Raw genomic sequence first — 17,622 nt, 5'->3', positions numbered from 1 at the left:
TCAAAGCTTTCACTACCTCTTCTCTGTTTACCAAATCATTCTCCCCAACCCTCTCACTTCGCACACCACCTCGACCAAAACACCCTATATCTGCCACTCTATCATCTAACACATTGAACAAACCTTCAAAATACTTACTCCATCTCCTTCTCACATCACCACTGTATGTTAACACCTCCCCATTAGCCCCCTTCACTGAAGTTCCCATTTGTTCTCTTGTCTTATGCACTTTATTTACCTTCATCCAAAACATCTTTTTATTCTCCCTAAAATTTAATGATACTCTCTCACCCCAACTCTCGTTTGCCCTCTTTTTCACCTCTTGCACTTTCTCTTGACCTCCTGCCTCTTTCTTTTATACATCTCCCAGTCATTTGCACTATTTCTCTGTAAAATTCGTACAAATGCCTCTGTCTTCTCTTTCGCTAATAATCTTACGTCTTCATTCAACCACTCACTACCCTTTCTAATTTGCCCACCTCCCACGCTTCTCATGCCACAAGCATCTTTTGCACAAGCCATCACTGCTTCCCTAAATACATCCCATTACTCCCCCACTCCCCTTACATCCTTTGTTCTCACCTTTTTCCATTCTGTACTCAGTCCCTCCTGGTACTTCCTCACACAAGTCTCCTTCCCAAGCTCACTTACTTTCACCACTCTCTTCACCACAACATTCTCTCTTCTTTTCTGAAAACCTCTACAAATCTTCACCTTTGCCTCCACAAGATAATGATCAGACATCCCTCCAGTTGTACCTCTCAGCACTTTAACATCCAAAAGTCCCTCTTTCACTCGCCTATCAGCTAACATGTAATCCAATGATGCTCTCTGGCCATCTCTCCTACTTACATACGTATACTTATGTATATCTTTCTTTTTAAACCAGGTATTCCCAGTCTCCAGTCCTTTTTCAGCACACAAATCTACAAGCTCTTTACCATTTCCAGTTACAACACTGAACACCCCATGTACACCAATTATTCCCTCAACTGCCACATTACTCACCTTTGCATTCAAATCACCCATCACTATAACCTGGTCTCATTCATCAAAACTGCAAACACACTCACTCAGCTGCTCCCAAAACACTTGCCTCTCATGATCTTTCTTCTCATGCCCCGGTGCATAGGCACCAATAATCACCCATCTCTCTCCATCCACTTTCAGTTTTACCCATATCACTCAAGAGTTTACTTTCTTACACTCTATCACATACTCCCACCACTCCTGTTTCAGGAGTAGTGCTACTCCTTCTCTTGCCCTTGTCCTCTCACCAACCCCTGAATTTACTCCCAAAACATTCCCTAACCACTCTTCCCCTTTACCCTTGAACTTTGTTTGACTTAGAGCCAAAACATCCAGGTTCCTTTCCTCAAACATACTACCTATCTCTCCTTTTTTCTCATCTTGGTTACATCCACACACATTCAGACACCCCAATCTGAGCCTTCGAGGAGGATGAGCACTCCCCACGCGACTCCTTCTTCTGTTACCCCTTGTATAAAGTTAAAATACAAGGAGGGGAGGGTTTCTAGCTCCCTATTCCCGTCCCCTTTAGTCGCCTTCTATGACACATAGGGAATGCATGAGAAGTATTATTTCTCCCCTATACCCAGGGATAATATATATATATATATATTATCCCTGGGGATAGGGGAGAAAGAATACTTCCCACGTATTCCCTGCGTGTCGTAGAAGGCGACTAAAAGGGAAGGGAGCGGGGGGCTGGAAATCCTCCCCTCTCAATTTTTTTTTTCTTTTTTATTTTCCAAAAGAAGGAACAGAGAAGGGGGCCTGGTGAGGATATTCCCTAAAAGGCCCAGTCCTCTGTTCTTAACGCTACCTCGCTAATGCGGGAAATGGCGAATAGTATGAAAGAAAAGAAAGAAAGATATATATATATATATATATATATATATATATATATATATATATATATATATTTTTTTTTTTTTTTTGCCGCTGTCTCCCGCGTTTGCGAGGTAGCGCAAGGAAACAGACGAAAGAAATGGCCCAACCCACCCCCATACACATGTATATACATACGTCCACACACGCAAATATACATACCTACACAGCTTTCCATGGTTTACCCCAGACGCTTCACATGCCTTGATTCAATCCACTGACAGCATGTCAACCCCGGTATACCACATCGCTCCAATTCACTCTATTCCTTGCCCTCCTTTCACCCTCCTGCATGTTCAGGCCCCGATCACACAAAATCTTTTTCACTCCATCCTTCCACCTCCAATTTGGTCTCCCTCTTCTCCTCGTTCCCTCCACCTCCGACACATATTTTCTCTTGGTCAATCTTTCCTCACTCATTCTCTCCATGTGCCCGAACCATTTCAAAACACCCTCTTCTGCTCTCTCAACCACGCTCTTTTTATTTCCACACATCTCTCTTACCCTTATGTTACTTACTCGATCAAACCACCTCACACCACACATTGTCCTCAAACATCTCATTTCCAGCACATCCATCCTCCTGCGCACAACTCTATCCATAGCCCACGCCTCGCAACCATACAACATTGTTGGAACCACTATTCCTTCAAACATACCCATTTTTGCTTTCCGAGATAATGTTCTCGACTTCCACACATTCTTCAAGGCTCCCAGAATTTTCGCCCCCTCCCCCACCCTATGATCCACTTCCGCTTCCATGGTTCCATCCGCTGCCAGATCCACTCCCAGATATCTAAAACACTTCACTTCCTCCAGTTTTTCTCCATTCCAACTCACCTCCCAATTGAGTTGACCCTCAACCCTACTGTACCTAATAACCTTACTCTTATTCACATTTACCCTTAACTTTCTTCTTTCACACACTTTACCAAACTCAGTCACCAGCTTCTGCAGTTTCTCACATGAATCAGCCACCAGCGCTGTATCATCAGCGAACAACAACTGACTCACTTCCCAAGCTCTCTCATCCCCAACAGACTTCATACTTGCCCCTCTTTCCAAAACTCTTGCATTCACCTCCCTAACAACTCCATCCATAAACAAATTAAACAACCATATATATATATATATATATATATATATATATATATATATATATATATATATATATATAATATATTAAGAATATATGGTGTGGGAGGCAAGTTGTTAGAAGCAGTGAAAAGTTTTTATCGAGGATGTAAGGCATGTGTACGTGTAGGAAGAGAGGAAAGTGATTGGTTCTCAGTGAATGTAGGTTTGTGGCAGGGGTGTGTGATGTCTCCATGGTTGTTTAATTTGTTTATGGATGGGGTTGTTAGGGAGGTGAATGCAAGAGTTTTGGAAAGAGGGGCAAGTATGAAGTCTGTTGGGGATGAGAGAGCTTGGGAAGTGAGTCAGTTGCTGTTCGCTGATGATACAGCGCTGGTGGCTGATTCATGTGAGAAAGTGCAGAAGCTGGTGACTTAGTTTGGTAAAGTGTGTGAAAGAAGAAAGTTAAGAGTAAATGTGCCTACAATACTCCTACACCAATTCCTCTTCAGCACCAACTAAACTGTCTCTTTGATGTTCTCTACAGGTCATTCTATCAGTGCACTGGACTAGCGAAGAACTGCTATGTGAGCAACTACAAGAATTCTCCTGGTAACTTTATAGACATTCCAAAGAACTGTTCGCACTACAAGAAGGCTATTATCAAGGACACCAAAATCCAAAAACCCAACTGGGAGATTTTACTTTGGCTGAATTCAAAGATTGCAGAGAGAAAGTTGAAAATAAAAATTGATTACGAGGATAGTGAAGGCCAGGTGAGTCAACAACACTAGGATGGGTTATTCTGGAGATTGGGTTTGATCCAGTATAGTTAAACCCCTGAGATTATTCAAGTCCAAGAGGTTACAGCAGGTCCATGAGGTGAGGTAGAAATAAGAGGCTAGACTATGCAAAGGAAATCCTTGAAGTAAAAAACACCTTTGGTGTTGTATGTCATAAATTGGTTCAGACTGCAAGACCAGATGACTTCATGAGGCCAAGTGAGTCCTCAGTGCCAAGTTCACTGGAGAACAGAGTTCATTAAATTAGGGTGAGTGCATAAGGGAAGGAAATGCTTTCCTAATATAAAAGTAGATTAAGATCTCTAAGCCTTTTTTAAATAAGGCTTATTATTTAGTGATAGAACTAATTTTATCCCTGGGGATAGGGGATTAAGAATACTTCCCACGTATTCCCTGCGTGTCGTAGAAGGCGACTAAAAGGGGAGGGAGCGGGGGGCTGGAAATCCTCCCCTCTCTTTTTTTTTTTTTTTCTCCAAAAGAAGGAACAGAGGAGGCCAGGTGAGGATATTCCAAAAAAGGCTCAGTCCTCTGTTCCTAACGCTACCTCGCTAATGTGGGAAATGGAGAATAGTTTAAAAGAAAAAAAAAAGAACTAATTTTCATGCTCTTCTTTGTATTGATTTTAGTTTTTCTTCAACTTTGAGTATGTTGACCCAATTTTGACAGCAGTGTATCCATTTCAATGCTTGTTTTTGGCTGTGAAACCCAGCCCTGTATTTGCTTTATTTTATGAAGCTCAGCATTGCTTGTCATGTGTTAGTTAGTTACTGATTATCATTCAAATGTCTTTTTATTCTATATCCACAAATAATGTCTAAACAAGCAGTATTCTACAGTGAACTCTATTTTCCATATTATTGACAGCTTCTTAAGTTTGTGTAAATCCCTTTGAATCTTAACGTAGGATTCCTTTGACTAGACCATGGTATATTCTAATTTTGTGTTATAGGAAAATTTCTAAATTGCCAGTGTGTTGTGTTTCTAGATCACTTGTACAGATAATGAAAAGTATGAATCTTAGGACTATGCCTGTGGAACCCTACTAGTCACACTGAGGTATTCAGATGTTCCCTATTTCATATCACACCTCGCTTTCTTTGTGTGAGCCTGTCTACTGTCCATGTGCAGAATCTATTTTCCTATGTCATGGGCTTTAATTCTCTTTACTCATCATTTCTATAATACTTTTTTAAAGTGACTGACATGGCATGAGCAAAACATACCCAAATCATGACCATCTTGAGTGAAAAGAATATAGGGTAAGAAATAGAGAATGAAGAAATTATTTAGCTTCTGTTAAGTGTTTGAAGGGAAGTTTCCATTAAGTTTTTGAAGAAAGGTTATAGGAAGAAGGAAAGACAAAGGAGTGAAAGTCCATACCTTGGTGGCAGGAATACATGTGGACAGGTAATGAGGGTCATAATCAAAATAGAACATGTAGAACAGGGAGAAAGTCCATGCCTTGGTGGCAGGAATACATGTCAACAGCTGATGAGGGTCATAATCAAAAGGGAGAAGGCCGTAACATCATGGTGGACAGAGGGGATGGTTAGAGAGAGATACCTGTGGGAGACCAAAAGCTTTTGATTCTACTCTGGCTAATAAAAAGGTGGAAGAAGAGCCACCCCAGACATGAGAGCAGTATATGCTAACAATAATGCCTTCTGGAAGTCTAATCATATGACATCTTAGAGTATTTTGAAGTCTCATTGACTGTGTATATGACTGAAGAATTGTCAGATTCATTGAATAAGGTCTTTTATGGTGGAACCTATGCTGATGATTAGTTACTAATTTATCTTCTCAAAATTTGATTATCATATCCCTATTTACACTTCCTAATACATTATGCAAAATCAAAGTATTACTGATATGGTGGTACTTTAAAACTTCTGTTAGCCAAAATAATTGGAGAATCAGCCGTTTTGGATGACGAAATTTCTAATTATTTAGCTATTTTTTAAGATATAAGATGATTATGAAAATTGTAATATTTTAGACTATTTTACCTAGTTGTAAATATTTTACATGGAGGAAATATTAATATATGCAAGCAAATAAGCACTACTAAATGCCTTGATTTGCTATTTGTTAATGTCGTAAATAGATGTTCTGCCAACATTGAAGTCTCTCATAAGTGCCACTTTGACCTGCCCTTAGCCAGCTTGTTGCACAACTCCATCTTCTTGATAAGGCTTAAAACATCCTTCTTGCACTTTGTGTGAGATGTAGATGGCTTCACGCAGCTATAAGACAGTTTCTGACAATACTCGAAAGGGGTCATTGTTCACATTAGTCATCCAATGTGCACAAAATATACAAATGTGCAAGGACAGCACACAACACCATGTCAGAAAGCAAATGGAAGATGGTAAACAATAACTAACACCACAAAATAATGGGTGGTGAGTACACTAATCACTGCAGTGCGCACAATTTGAAATATTTTTACATATCTTTTTTGATTTTTTGATATTTTGTTAATTGAGGGTTGCCAACCAAAATTGAAAAACATACATTGTTTTGAATTTCTATTTTATCTTGAACTATATATAACCGGGGTTGTACTGTAGGTTGAAGTGCATTTCCTCTGTCTCCTTTTCTAAAAATAGCTGATGATAAATGTGTGGTATAATCCTTATCTTTATTCCCTGCAGGTGGCAGAAAAAGTATAAGCTCATTCCATCTGTTTCTAGCTTTAGAATTAATGAATATCACAGTAGTTACCTTTTAAGTGATTCCAAATATTTTGTACTTAGTAAACTGTGCTATATCAATAGATTCAAGCTTTATTTTTTTGGTTTTGCTGTTTTGCCTGATGATTTGTTGCATTCAGATGCAGTCTGGGGAGTACACTGCTATAGCCCAGGAAGAGCAACTGCTGGGTGACGACCCCATCCTGGTTGACTTGGTGCGAGATGATTATCATTTGGCCTCAAAGCAGAGCAGACTCAAGAACAAGTACACTGACCAAACCTTAAACAAGGTGACTCACCCACATTGTTCTTCACTTTTGTCTTCATGTCATAAATGCTTTTTTCCCATGCTTGTAGGGGTAGCACTTTTTTCTATCTAGTGTACCAGATATACTGTTCTCTTTTGGAGCAACAAGGAAAATAGGATTATACTATGTTCTTTTGCTTCATGGTTTGATGAAGCCATATACTGTATTAGGTGTTAATGTGTTGATATAATTCTTTTTTACCTGCTTGTTTATATGAGAAAGGAATTTCCCTGAATAGAGTCAATCAGTCAATCATTGTGGAGCTCCATCTCTTGTCCTCTGTTTTGTATGATACTGTGGGTCAAATTTCTATATATTTTGTACATTCACTTAACTTATTCCACTCATGTACTAGTCAAATAACTTAGAAGTATTACCATGTCTTTTCTAATAACTCTTGCCCAGTGTCCTTTTCTGCCATTTAGTTAACTGATAGGACCCTTATAAAAGGATCATTCCATTTCATTCCATGTTGGTGTAGTCAAATCCTTGGAAAATCTAAGAAGCTATAATAATGTTGCCTATATACACAGTTGTTAGTTAATTAAGTCTTTTATAGGACTTATGCTGCTTATAGGCAGCACTTAATGTAGACGCTGAGTAAAATGTATATATTGTTATTGCCATCATTACTTAAAGATTAATTATTAATCCATAATGAGTAGCAACCATGGTGATATCATACTAACTGATGGGATTTTTAAAAGAGAGACTCTTGAATGTGAATGTGCTGAGAAGAGTAATTAGTAGGATGTCTAATCATTACCTGGTAGAGATTAGGGTGAAGATTTGTAAAGATATTAGAAAAGAGGGGTGTGAAAGTGAGTGAGCTTGGAAAGACTGGTACAGGTCAAGTATAGAGGCTCCTGATTAGTCACAGTAGCCACAGACCAGGTACAATAGCCCTAGACCAATGAAAATAGACACAGGTCTGATGCACTAGCACCAAGTGAATACCAATAGCCATGCATCAAATACAGTAGCCCCAGGCTAGTGACAACAGTCACAGGTCATGCACACTAGCTCCATGACAGTGACAGTAGCCATAGCTCAGGTTCACAAGCCCTATGCAAGTGATAGTAGTCATAAAATAGGTTTACCAGCCATTGGTCTGCAGAGAGTCAGACACTCCATCTGTAGGTTGAGTACAATAACCAGTCAGGTTCTAACTAGACAGGGATATGATACATCTGTCAATCATCTGTATATAAAACTGGGCATAGTTTATGAGAAGAATGAAGCATGAGTGGCACATCAATGGCAGGGGAGTTGAATAGCCAACAGATTAAGGGCATTAACCTGTGGAAAATAAATAAGCAGAAGTTTTGTACAAGGAGAACAGTTAAAATTCATGTGCGGCAGGTGACTGGTACACTAGGTGAACTTGCCATTCAGGTACATCAATCATAGGTAGGTACACTAGCTGCTGTCGGGTTCAGTATAAGGTATACTAAGCACAGCAAATCAGGGCAACTACATCTTTTATAGGTAAGGTATACCAGCCATTCATGTTCACAGGCCATGGGTCAGGTTGTCTTGCCATTGTTTATGTATGAGTCAGGTTTGCCTCTCACAGGTTACTACATCAGCCCCATATAGGGAATGCTTTGGTCATACTGGTCTGAGAAATTGCCTTATTCCCAGTATACCTCATGATTCACTATGTGTTTCTTTAAATGTCAAGAGCATAATGCTCTACTTCAGGTGAGCTATGCAGCGTGTCTGTTGAGCTGCAGTGGGCAGATGGCATTCAAGTGTGAGGCATTTTCCTACTGCTATAGTGCCAGAAGCTGTTTCCTGTCCTCACATGTTGTCAAGATCCCTGTGCCCATCACTGATGTCATCCGCAAGACTGACTGTGTTATCATCTCCCGTGAGTGCTATGGTTCCAAGGGCATTTAAACCTTTGTCTGACACTCATGACCTGACCATCACAGGATTACTACATGACCATCATCACCCCACCTCATCTCTGTCTGTTCATTTCATGACCATTTCCGACCATTGCCTGACTCACCTTATTACATCTGACCATCACCTAATCACTGCTTAGTCACCCAATTACATCCTTACCATCAATTGATAACCACTTGATCATCACCTAATCACTGCTTGACCAACACTTGACTATATCCTTATGACTGCTTGACTGCTTCTTGATCATTGCCCAGTCACTGCTTGACCACTATCAGATCTCTAGCCATTCATCATCAGATTACTTCTCGGCTGTTTCATGACTACTCCCTAACAGTCTGACAATGCAGGAGTCACTCTACCCTAATCAATTGATTGCCTGTTTATTCCCATAAGTAAGCAGACTTTACTATCTGACCAATCACCTCATCACTAATTCAGTGTTCCTTAATCAGTGATTAATGCTTTCAGTTCGCTGACATCCTTCGTTGTGTAAGATCATTTTTTTTATTCATGAAAAGTTTCAAGGGTAGAAAAATCATTATCTCTTCTTATGGATTAAGATTTAATTTATGAATTAATATGTAACTTTTCCTAGTTTAAGGAAAGCATATCATTTACTGGATTCACAAGGCCCAAGTATGCAAAACTTATGAAAATTTTATTTTTATAATTAGATGCACAAAACACTATCAAAACCATTATGGTTTTTATGAATTGAGACAAAATCATTTCTAGTGTAAAGAAAACATTATTTACTGGATTGGCCAGGTGCTATGGGTGATGATGAGTGCAGCGAGTCCCTAGGAAAGGTATGCAACCACCCATCAGTTTACTGAGGCCTCCAGGGGGATCCAAAGATCCATCATTTGGGTTACCATCTCAGGCCAACAAAGATCTTAAGGTGTCCATGAACTTGACTTTTGGTGAGAAAGCACCTTGCCTTGATTAAGGATTCTACTATGTTTTTTCCTTGATTTAGGACAGTATCACTGCAATTCATAACTCAACTATCACCAACCTGATAATTGCCTGAACATCATTTGATCACTGTCAGACCATATCATGATCATTGGTTGACAATACCTTAATTGTTGCCTTACTATCACATGATCATTGCTTGGCCCCCACCTTATTGCTTTGCCACCATCATATCACTGTGGCATTCTGACCATTACTTTGTCATGCCTTATTACCTGACTATTTCCTAATTGACACAGGACCTTCTCCTACCCAGAAACAACCATATCCTGACCACTACCAGGCCTTTAACTGATAATTGTTACTGGAAAACATCACAATCAGCTCATGACCACCAGCTGACCATCATCGGAGCACCATCTGCTTGTCACTGAACTGCAACCAAACCACCACTAGACTATTATCACCTGGCCATCAACTACTTAGCATCACAAAACCATCAGATGAGGATTACTTACTCTTAACCTTACCTTAACCTTCCTCTGCAGGCAGCCACATAGATGACTACAATAAGATAGATGGCACAGTGTACCTTGGAGAGCCGAATGAAAAACTGGAAGCATTTGACTCTGAAACATGTGCCTACTACTGTGACACCGCTACTGATTACACTTGCAGGTCAGCTGCTTTTCATTACCCCTCACCTATCTAATCACCTGTCCTTGTGTGTACAATGAATTGTGTCCTACCATACAAGACAGTGGCTCATATAGTCTCTCATCCAAGCGTCTTGATCCCTGCTCATCTCTTACTTCCCTCCTTTATTACTCTGGCCTCACAAATGCACACTCCAACTGTCCCTATATCTGATAAACAATCATCATTTGTTTGTGTCAGTGATAATTTAACAAATCTAATAGAAGTCTTTAGTCATGCATGTCAGTGATAATTGTGATTTCAAAATGTCCTTAGATGCTATATGTAGAGACTTTACATAAAAAGTTTTGAGAAAGTACCACATGAAAAGCTATCAAATTACATAGAATTAAAGCCCATAGCATAGAAAGTTGACTCTGCCTGGGTATCAGACTGGCTCTCGGGTAGAAAACAAATGTTATTTCATGGGTAAGCATCCAAGTGACTCAGTAAGACAAGTTGGCAACCAAGATGCTCAGTCACAGAATCCATTCCTTTCAATATTTGTATCAGTGATCATAGTACTCACCAGAATTTCAGAATTTACCCATGTCATGAAATTTGGAACTTGGGCCCAGTCAAATGAAAACTACCCAAGAGATTCAGAGTAATTTAGATAAATTGATGAAGTGGTTACAGACATGGTAAATAGACTTCAATTGACAAATGCAAAATAATTCATTTTGTGAAAAAATAAAATGTAAGTGTAAATATCTTCTTAAACCAATATTATAAGTATAAAAGGAATATTCTTTGAAGTGATTCTCATTGATGGCATAAAATATGCAAAGCAATGCTAAGTAAATGTGATGAGGCAACAAAATGTTATCAAAGTTTATAGCAAGAAACATAAAGTATGCAATTAAGAATACAGTACTTAGTCTTACAGTGCCCCAATCAGACTTTGAAAGGAATATGCTGTTTGATTCTGGTCAACAAACTGTAGCAGACAATGCATAACTAGAACAAATTTAGGGAAGAGTAACAAAACTAATTCTCCCTCTCAAAAATAAGCCCTAAGAAAAAACTTTGAGATCTAAAGTTATTGTCTGAAAAACTGTAGACTCCAAGCTCTAATGAAAGTTTTCAGAATGCCAAATGATTTTGACAACATAATGTTACATAACACAAAATTCTCTTATCCTAAATCACAGATTTACTTTATACCCGAGGGTAAGGGAGTTAGAGAACTTCTCAGGTGTCTCTTACATGCCTTAAGATCTGACTAACAGGTGAAAGTGAGGGGATTGAAACCTTTCCATCCTTTTATCATCACTTTATCAAAAGAGGGGCAGATGAAACAGCCAAACAAGAATTTCTATTGACTGTATGTGGGCTTAACCAGGATGATAAGAAAGGAGAGATAGGTGATGTGTTTGATGAGAGAAAGCTTGTTGTTCTGGCTGTACATGAGACTAAGTTGATATGGGTAGAATGATTTGGAAATTATTAGGAGGTAAAGTGTGGGGTTAGTGTGAAGGTGTGAGCAAAGGAAGAGGGAGCACTTTTGATAAAGGAGGAGCTATGAGACTGTCTCAAGTAGTACAAGAAAGTTAGTTCATGACTAATTTGAGTGAAAACAATAGTAGACTTCGAGAACAGGGAGATTATCAGCATTTATGCACTTAGTAGTGAGTAAAGAAGAAATGGAAGAGGTGAATGAGTACTTCAATTTTGATCACATGTTAGTGTTAGGAGATGTGAATGAAAGAGTTGGTGATAATACTGTTGAGGGTATGATTTAAGGGCACAGCCATAGTAAATGAAAATGGGGTACAGCCTATCAAGCTGTGTGCTGAAAAAAGATTGACAATTAGGAATACCTGGTTTAAAAAAGATGCATTTTGTCCCTTCTATGAAGTGTAGCACAGCTTTCAAGCCACAGGAGCACCTAGATAATGTGCTATGATGATATAGCCCAAGAACCCCCGTCGTATCAGGTTCTGGGGTTGTAAGATGATAATAATAATAGTAATGATAATAATGATAATGATAAAGCATGCAAGGGATAGGATGAATTGGAACAGTGTGATAAACAGGGGTAGAAGTGCTATCACTGGATAGAACCAGGGCACTTGAAGCATTAAAGGTAAACCAAGGAAAGGTATGTGGGGCCTGGATGTGGATAGGGAGGTGTGGTTGCACATATATATATTCTTTCTTTCTTTTAAACTATTTGCCATATCCCGCGTTAGCAAGGTAGCGTTAGGAACAGAGGACTGGGCCTTTTTTGGAATATCCTCACCTGGCCCCCTCTGTTCCTTCTTTTGGAAAATTAAAAAAAAAAAAAAAAAAAAAAAAAATATATATATATATATATATATATATATATATATATATATATATATATATCTTTCTTATTATTCATTTAATAATATTCATGTAATATTCATGTAATATTCATGTAATATTCATGTAATAATGCACCGAAACCACAGCTCCCTTTCCACATCCAGGCCCCACAGAACTTTCCATGGTTTACCCCAGACACTTCACATGCCCTGGTTCAATCCATTGACAGCACGTCAACCCCAGTATACCACATCATTCCAATTCACTCTATTCCTTGCACGCCTTTCACCCTCCTGCATGTTCAGGCCCCGATTATTACATGACAGCTAGAGACTGAGTGTGAACGAATGGGGCCTTTGTTGTCTTTTCCTAGCGCTACCTCGCGTACATGAGGGGGGAGGGGGTTGTTATTCCATGTGTGGCGGGGTGACGATGGGAATAAATAAAGGTAGACTATAAATTATGTACATGTGTATATATGTATATGTCTGTGTGTGTATATATATGTGTACATTGAGATGTATAGGTATGTATATTTGCATGTGTGGACGTGTATGTATATACATGTGGATGTGGATGGGTTGGGCCATTCTTTCATCTGTTTCCTTGCGCTACCTCGCTAACGCGGGAGACAGCAACAAAGCAAAATAAAATAAATAAATATATATATATTATCCCTGGGGATAGGGGAGAAAGAATAATGCCCATGCATTCCTCACATGTTGTAGAAGGTGACTAAAGGGGACGGGAGTGGGGGGGCTAGAAACCCTCCCCTCCTTGTATTTCAACTTTCTGAAAGGGGAAACAGAAGAAGGAGTCATGGGGGAAGTGCTCATCCTCCTTGAAGGCTCAGATTGGGGTGTCTAAATGAGTGTTGATGTATCCAAGATGAGAAAAAAGGAGAGATAGATAGTATGTTTGAGGAAAGGAACCTGAATGTTTTGGCTCTGTGTGAAACGAAGCTCAAGGGTAAAGAGTGATTTGGGAATGTTTTGGGAGTAAGTCAGGGGTTGGTGAGAGGACAGGAGCAAGGGAAGGAGTAGCACTACTCATGAAACAGGAGTGATGGGAGTATGTGATAGAGTATAAGAAAGTAAACTCTAGATTGATATGGGTAAAACTGAAAGTAGATGGAGAGAGATTGGTGATTATTGGTGCCTATGCATCTGGGCATGAAGAGAGATGTATGTTAATAAAAAGAGTGTGGTTGAGAGAGCAGAAGAGGGTGTTTTGAAATGGTTTGGTCACATGGAGAGAATGAGTGAGGAAGGATTGACAAAGAGGATATATGTGTCAGAGGTAGAGGGAACGAGGAGAAGTGGGAGACCAAATTGGAGGTGGAAGGATGGAGTGAAAAAGATTTTGAGCGATTGGGGACTGAACATGCAGGAGGGTGAAAGGTGTGCAAGGAATAGAGTGAATTGGAAGGATGTGATATACCGGGGTTGACGGGCTGTCAATGGATTGAACCAGGGCATGTGAAGCGTCTAAGGTAAACCATGGAAGGTTTTGTGGGGCCTGGATGTGGAAAGGGAGCTGTGGTTTCGGTGCATTATACGTGACAGCCAGAGACTGAGTGTGAACGAATGTGGCCTTTGTTATCTTTCCCTAGCGTTACCTCGTGCGCATGCAGGGGAAGTGGGTTGTCATTTCATGTGTGGCAGGGTGGTGATGGGAATGAATAAAGGCAGCAAGTATGAATTATGTACATGTGTATATATGTATATGTCTGTGTATGTATATATATGTATATGTTGAAATGTATAGGTATGTATATGTGCGTGTGTGGACGTGTATGTATATACATGTGTATGTGGATGGGTTGGGCCATTCTTTCTTTTGTTTCCTTGTGCTACCTCACAAGGTTATTAGGTTCAGTAGGGTTGCGGAACATGTAAATTGGGAGATAAGTTTGAATGGAGAAAAACTGGAGGAAGTGAAGTGTTTTAGAAATCTGGGAGTGGATTTGGCAGCGGATGGAACCATGGAAGTGGAAGTGAGTCACAGGGTGGGGGAGGGGCGTAGGTTCTGGGAGTGTTGAAGAATGTGTGGAAGGTGAGAACGTTATCTCGGAGAGCAAAAATGGGTATGTTTGAAGAAATAGTGTTCCAACATTGTTATATGGTTGTGAGGCATGGGCTATAGATAGGGTTGTGCGGAGGAGGGCGGATGTGTTGGAAATGAAATGTTTGAGGACAGTATGTGGTGTAAGGTGGTTTGATCGAGTAAGTAATGAAAGGGTAAGAGAGATGTGTGGTAATAAAAAGAGCGTGGTTGAGAGAGCAGAAAAGGGTGTATTGAAATGGTTGGAAATGGAGAGAACCGGGGTTGACGGGCTGTCAATGGATTGAACCAGGGCATGTGAAGCGTCTAAGGTAAACCATGGAAGGTTTTGTGGGGCCTGGATGTGGAAAGGGAGCTGTGGTTTCGGTGCATTATACGTGACAGCCAGAGACTGAGTGTGAACGAATGTGGCCTTTGTTATCTTTCCCTAGCGTTACCTCGTGCGCATGCAGGGGAGTGGGTTGTCATTTCATGTGTGGCAGGGTGGTGATGGGAATGAATAAAGGCAGCAAGTATGAATTATGTACATGTGTATATATGTATATGTCTGTGTATGTATATATATGTATATGTTGAAATGTATAGGTATGTATATGTGCGTGTGTGGACGTGTATGTATATACATGTGTATGTGGATGGGTTGGGCCATTCTTTCTTTTGTTTCCTTGTGCTACCTCACAAGGTTATTAGGTTCAGTAGGGTTGCGGAACATGTAAATTGGGAGATAAGTTTGAATGGAGAAAAACTGGAGGAAGTGAAGTGTTTTAGAAATCTGGGAGTGGATTTGGCAGCGGATGGAACCATGGAAGTGGAAGTGAGTCACAGGGTGGGGGAGGGGGCGTAGGTTCTGGGAGTGTTGAAGAATGTGTGGAAGGTGAGAACGTTATCTCGGAGAGCAAAAATGGGTATGTTTGAAGAAATAGTGGTTCCAACATTGTTATATGGTTGTGAGGCATGGGCTATAGATAGGGTTGTGCGGAGGAGGGCGGATGTGTTGGAAATGAGATGTTTGAGGACAGTATGTGGTGTAAGGTGGTTTGATCGAGTAAGTAATGAAAGGGTAAGAGAGATGTGTGGTAATAAAAAGAGCGTGGTTGAGAGAGCAGAAGAGGGTGTATTGAAATGGTTTGATAACATGGAGAGAACAAGTGAGGAAAGATTGACAAAGAGGATATATGTGTCAGGTGGAGGGAACGAGGAGAAGTGGGAGACCGAATTGGAGATGGAGGGATAGAGTGAAAAAGATTTTGAGTGATCGGGTCCTGAACATACAGGAGGGTGAAAGGCATGCAAGGAATAGAGTGAACTGGAACCATGTGGTATACTGGGGTTGACTTGCAGTCAATGGATTGACCCAGGGTATGTGAAGCATTTGGGGAAGCCATGAAAAGTTTTATATATATGATAGAGTGGCAGATATAGGGTGTTTTGGTCGAGGTGGTGTGCAAAGTGAGAGGGTTAGGGAAAATGATTTGGTAAACAGAGAAGAGGTAGTGAAAGCTTTGCGGAAGATGAAAGCCGGCAAGGCAGCAGGTTTGGATGGTATTGCAGTGGAATTTATTAAAAAAGGGGGTGACTGTATTGTTGACTGGTTGGTAAGGTTATTTAATGTATGTATGACTCATGGTGAGGTGCCTGAGGATTGGCGGAATGCGTGCATAGTGCCATTGTACAAAGGCAAAGGGGATAAGAGTGAGTGCTCAAATTACAGAGGTATAAGTTTGTTGAGTATTCCTGGTAAATTATATGGGAGGGTATTGATTGAGAGGGTGAAGGCATGTACAGAGCATCAGATTGGGGAAGAGCAGTGTGGTTTCAGAAGTGGTAGAGGATGTGTGGATCAGGTGTTTGCTTTGAAGAATGTATGTGAGAAATACTTAGAAAAGCAAATGGATTTGTATGTAGCATTTATGGATCTGGAGAAGGCATATGATAGAGTTGATAGAGATGCTCTGTGGAAGGTATTAAGAATATATGGTGTGGGAGGAAAGTTGTTAGAAGCAGTGAAAAGTTTTTATCGAGGATGTAAGGCATGTGTACGTGTAGGAAGAGAGGAAAGTGATTGGTTCTCAGTGAATGTAGGTTTGCAGCAGGGGTGTGTGATGTCTCCATGGTTGTTTAATTTGTTTATGGATGGGGTTGTTAGGGAGGTAAATGCAAGAGTTTTGGAAAGAGGGGCAAGTATGAAGTCTGTTGGGGATGAGAGAGCTTGGGAAGTGAGTCAGTTGTTGTTCGCTGATGATACAGCGCTGGTGGCTGATTCATGTGAGAAACTGCAGAAGCTGGTGACTGAGTTTGGTAAAGTGTGTGGAAGAAGAAAGTTAAGAGTAAATGTGAATAAGAGCAAGGTTATTAGGTACAGTAGGGTTGAGGGTCAAGTCAATTGGGAGGTGAGTTTGAATGGAGAAAAACTGGAGGAAGTGAAGTGTTTTAGATATCTGGAGTGGATCTGGCAGCGGATGGAACCATGGAAGCGGAAGTGGATCATAGGGTGGGGGAGGGGGCGAAAATTCTGGGGGCCTTGAAGAATGTGTGGAAGTCGAGAACATTATCTCGGAAAGCAAAAATGGGTATGTTTGAAGGAATAGTGGTTCCAACAATGTTGTATGGTTGCGAGGCGTGGGCTATGGATAGAGTTGTGCGCAGGAGGATGGATGTGCTGGAAATGAGATGTTTGAGGACAATGTGTGGTTTGAGGTGGTTTGATCGAGTGAGTAACGTAAGGGTAAGAGAGATGTGTGGAAATAAAAAGAGCGTGGTTGAGAGAGCAGAAGAGGGTGTTTTGAAGTGGTTTGGGCACATGGAGAGAATGAGTGAGGAAAGATTGACCAAGAGGATATATGTGTCGGAGGTGGAGGGAACGAGGAGAAGAGGGAGACCAAATTGGAGGTGGAAAGATGGAGTGAAAAAGATTTTGTGTGATCGGGGCCTGAACATGCAGGA

The 17,622-nt window shown here is 40.4% G+C and overlaps 1 protein-coding gene across 1 annotated transcript in view; it reads left to right on the top strand.

Annotated features, from left to right (window-relative positions):
- The window catches only part of LOC139758821 (uncharacterized), a 94,734-nt gene that overhangs the window by 54,633 nt on the left and 22,479 nt on the right, over window positions 1-17,622 (top strand). Inside the window, exons 16-19 of the mRNA XM_071680648.1 lie at window positions 3,533-3,761; window positions 6,625-6,774; window positions 8,497-8,665; window positions 10,176-10,305. Of these exons, the coding sequence (XP_071536749.1) occupies window positions 3,533-3,761; window positions 6,625-6,774; window positions 8,497-8,665; window positions 10,176-10,305 (678 nt within the window). The remainder of the gene's footprint in view (window positions 1-3,532; window positions 3,762-6,624; window positions 6,775-8,496; window positions 8,666-10,175; window positions 10,306-17,622) is intronic.

The sequence above is a fragment of the Panulirus ornatus genome, chromosome 31, assembly GCF_036320965.1.
Source record: "Panulirus ornatus isolate Po-2019 chromosome 31, ASM3632096v1, whole genome shotgun sequence".
Classification (NCBI taxonomy): Eukaryota; Metazoa; Arthropoda; class Malacostraca; order Decapoda; family Palinuridae; genus Panulirus; species Panulirus ornatus.
Note: the sequence above shows the minus strand (reverse complement) of the source record. Positions and strands in the feature narration are given on the sequence as shown.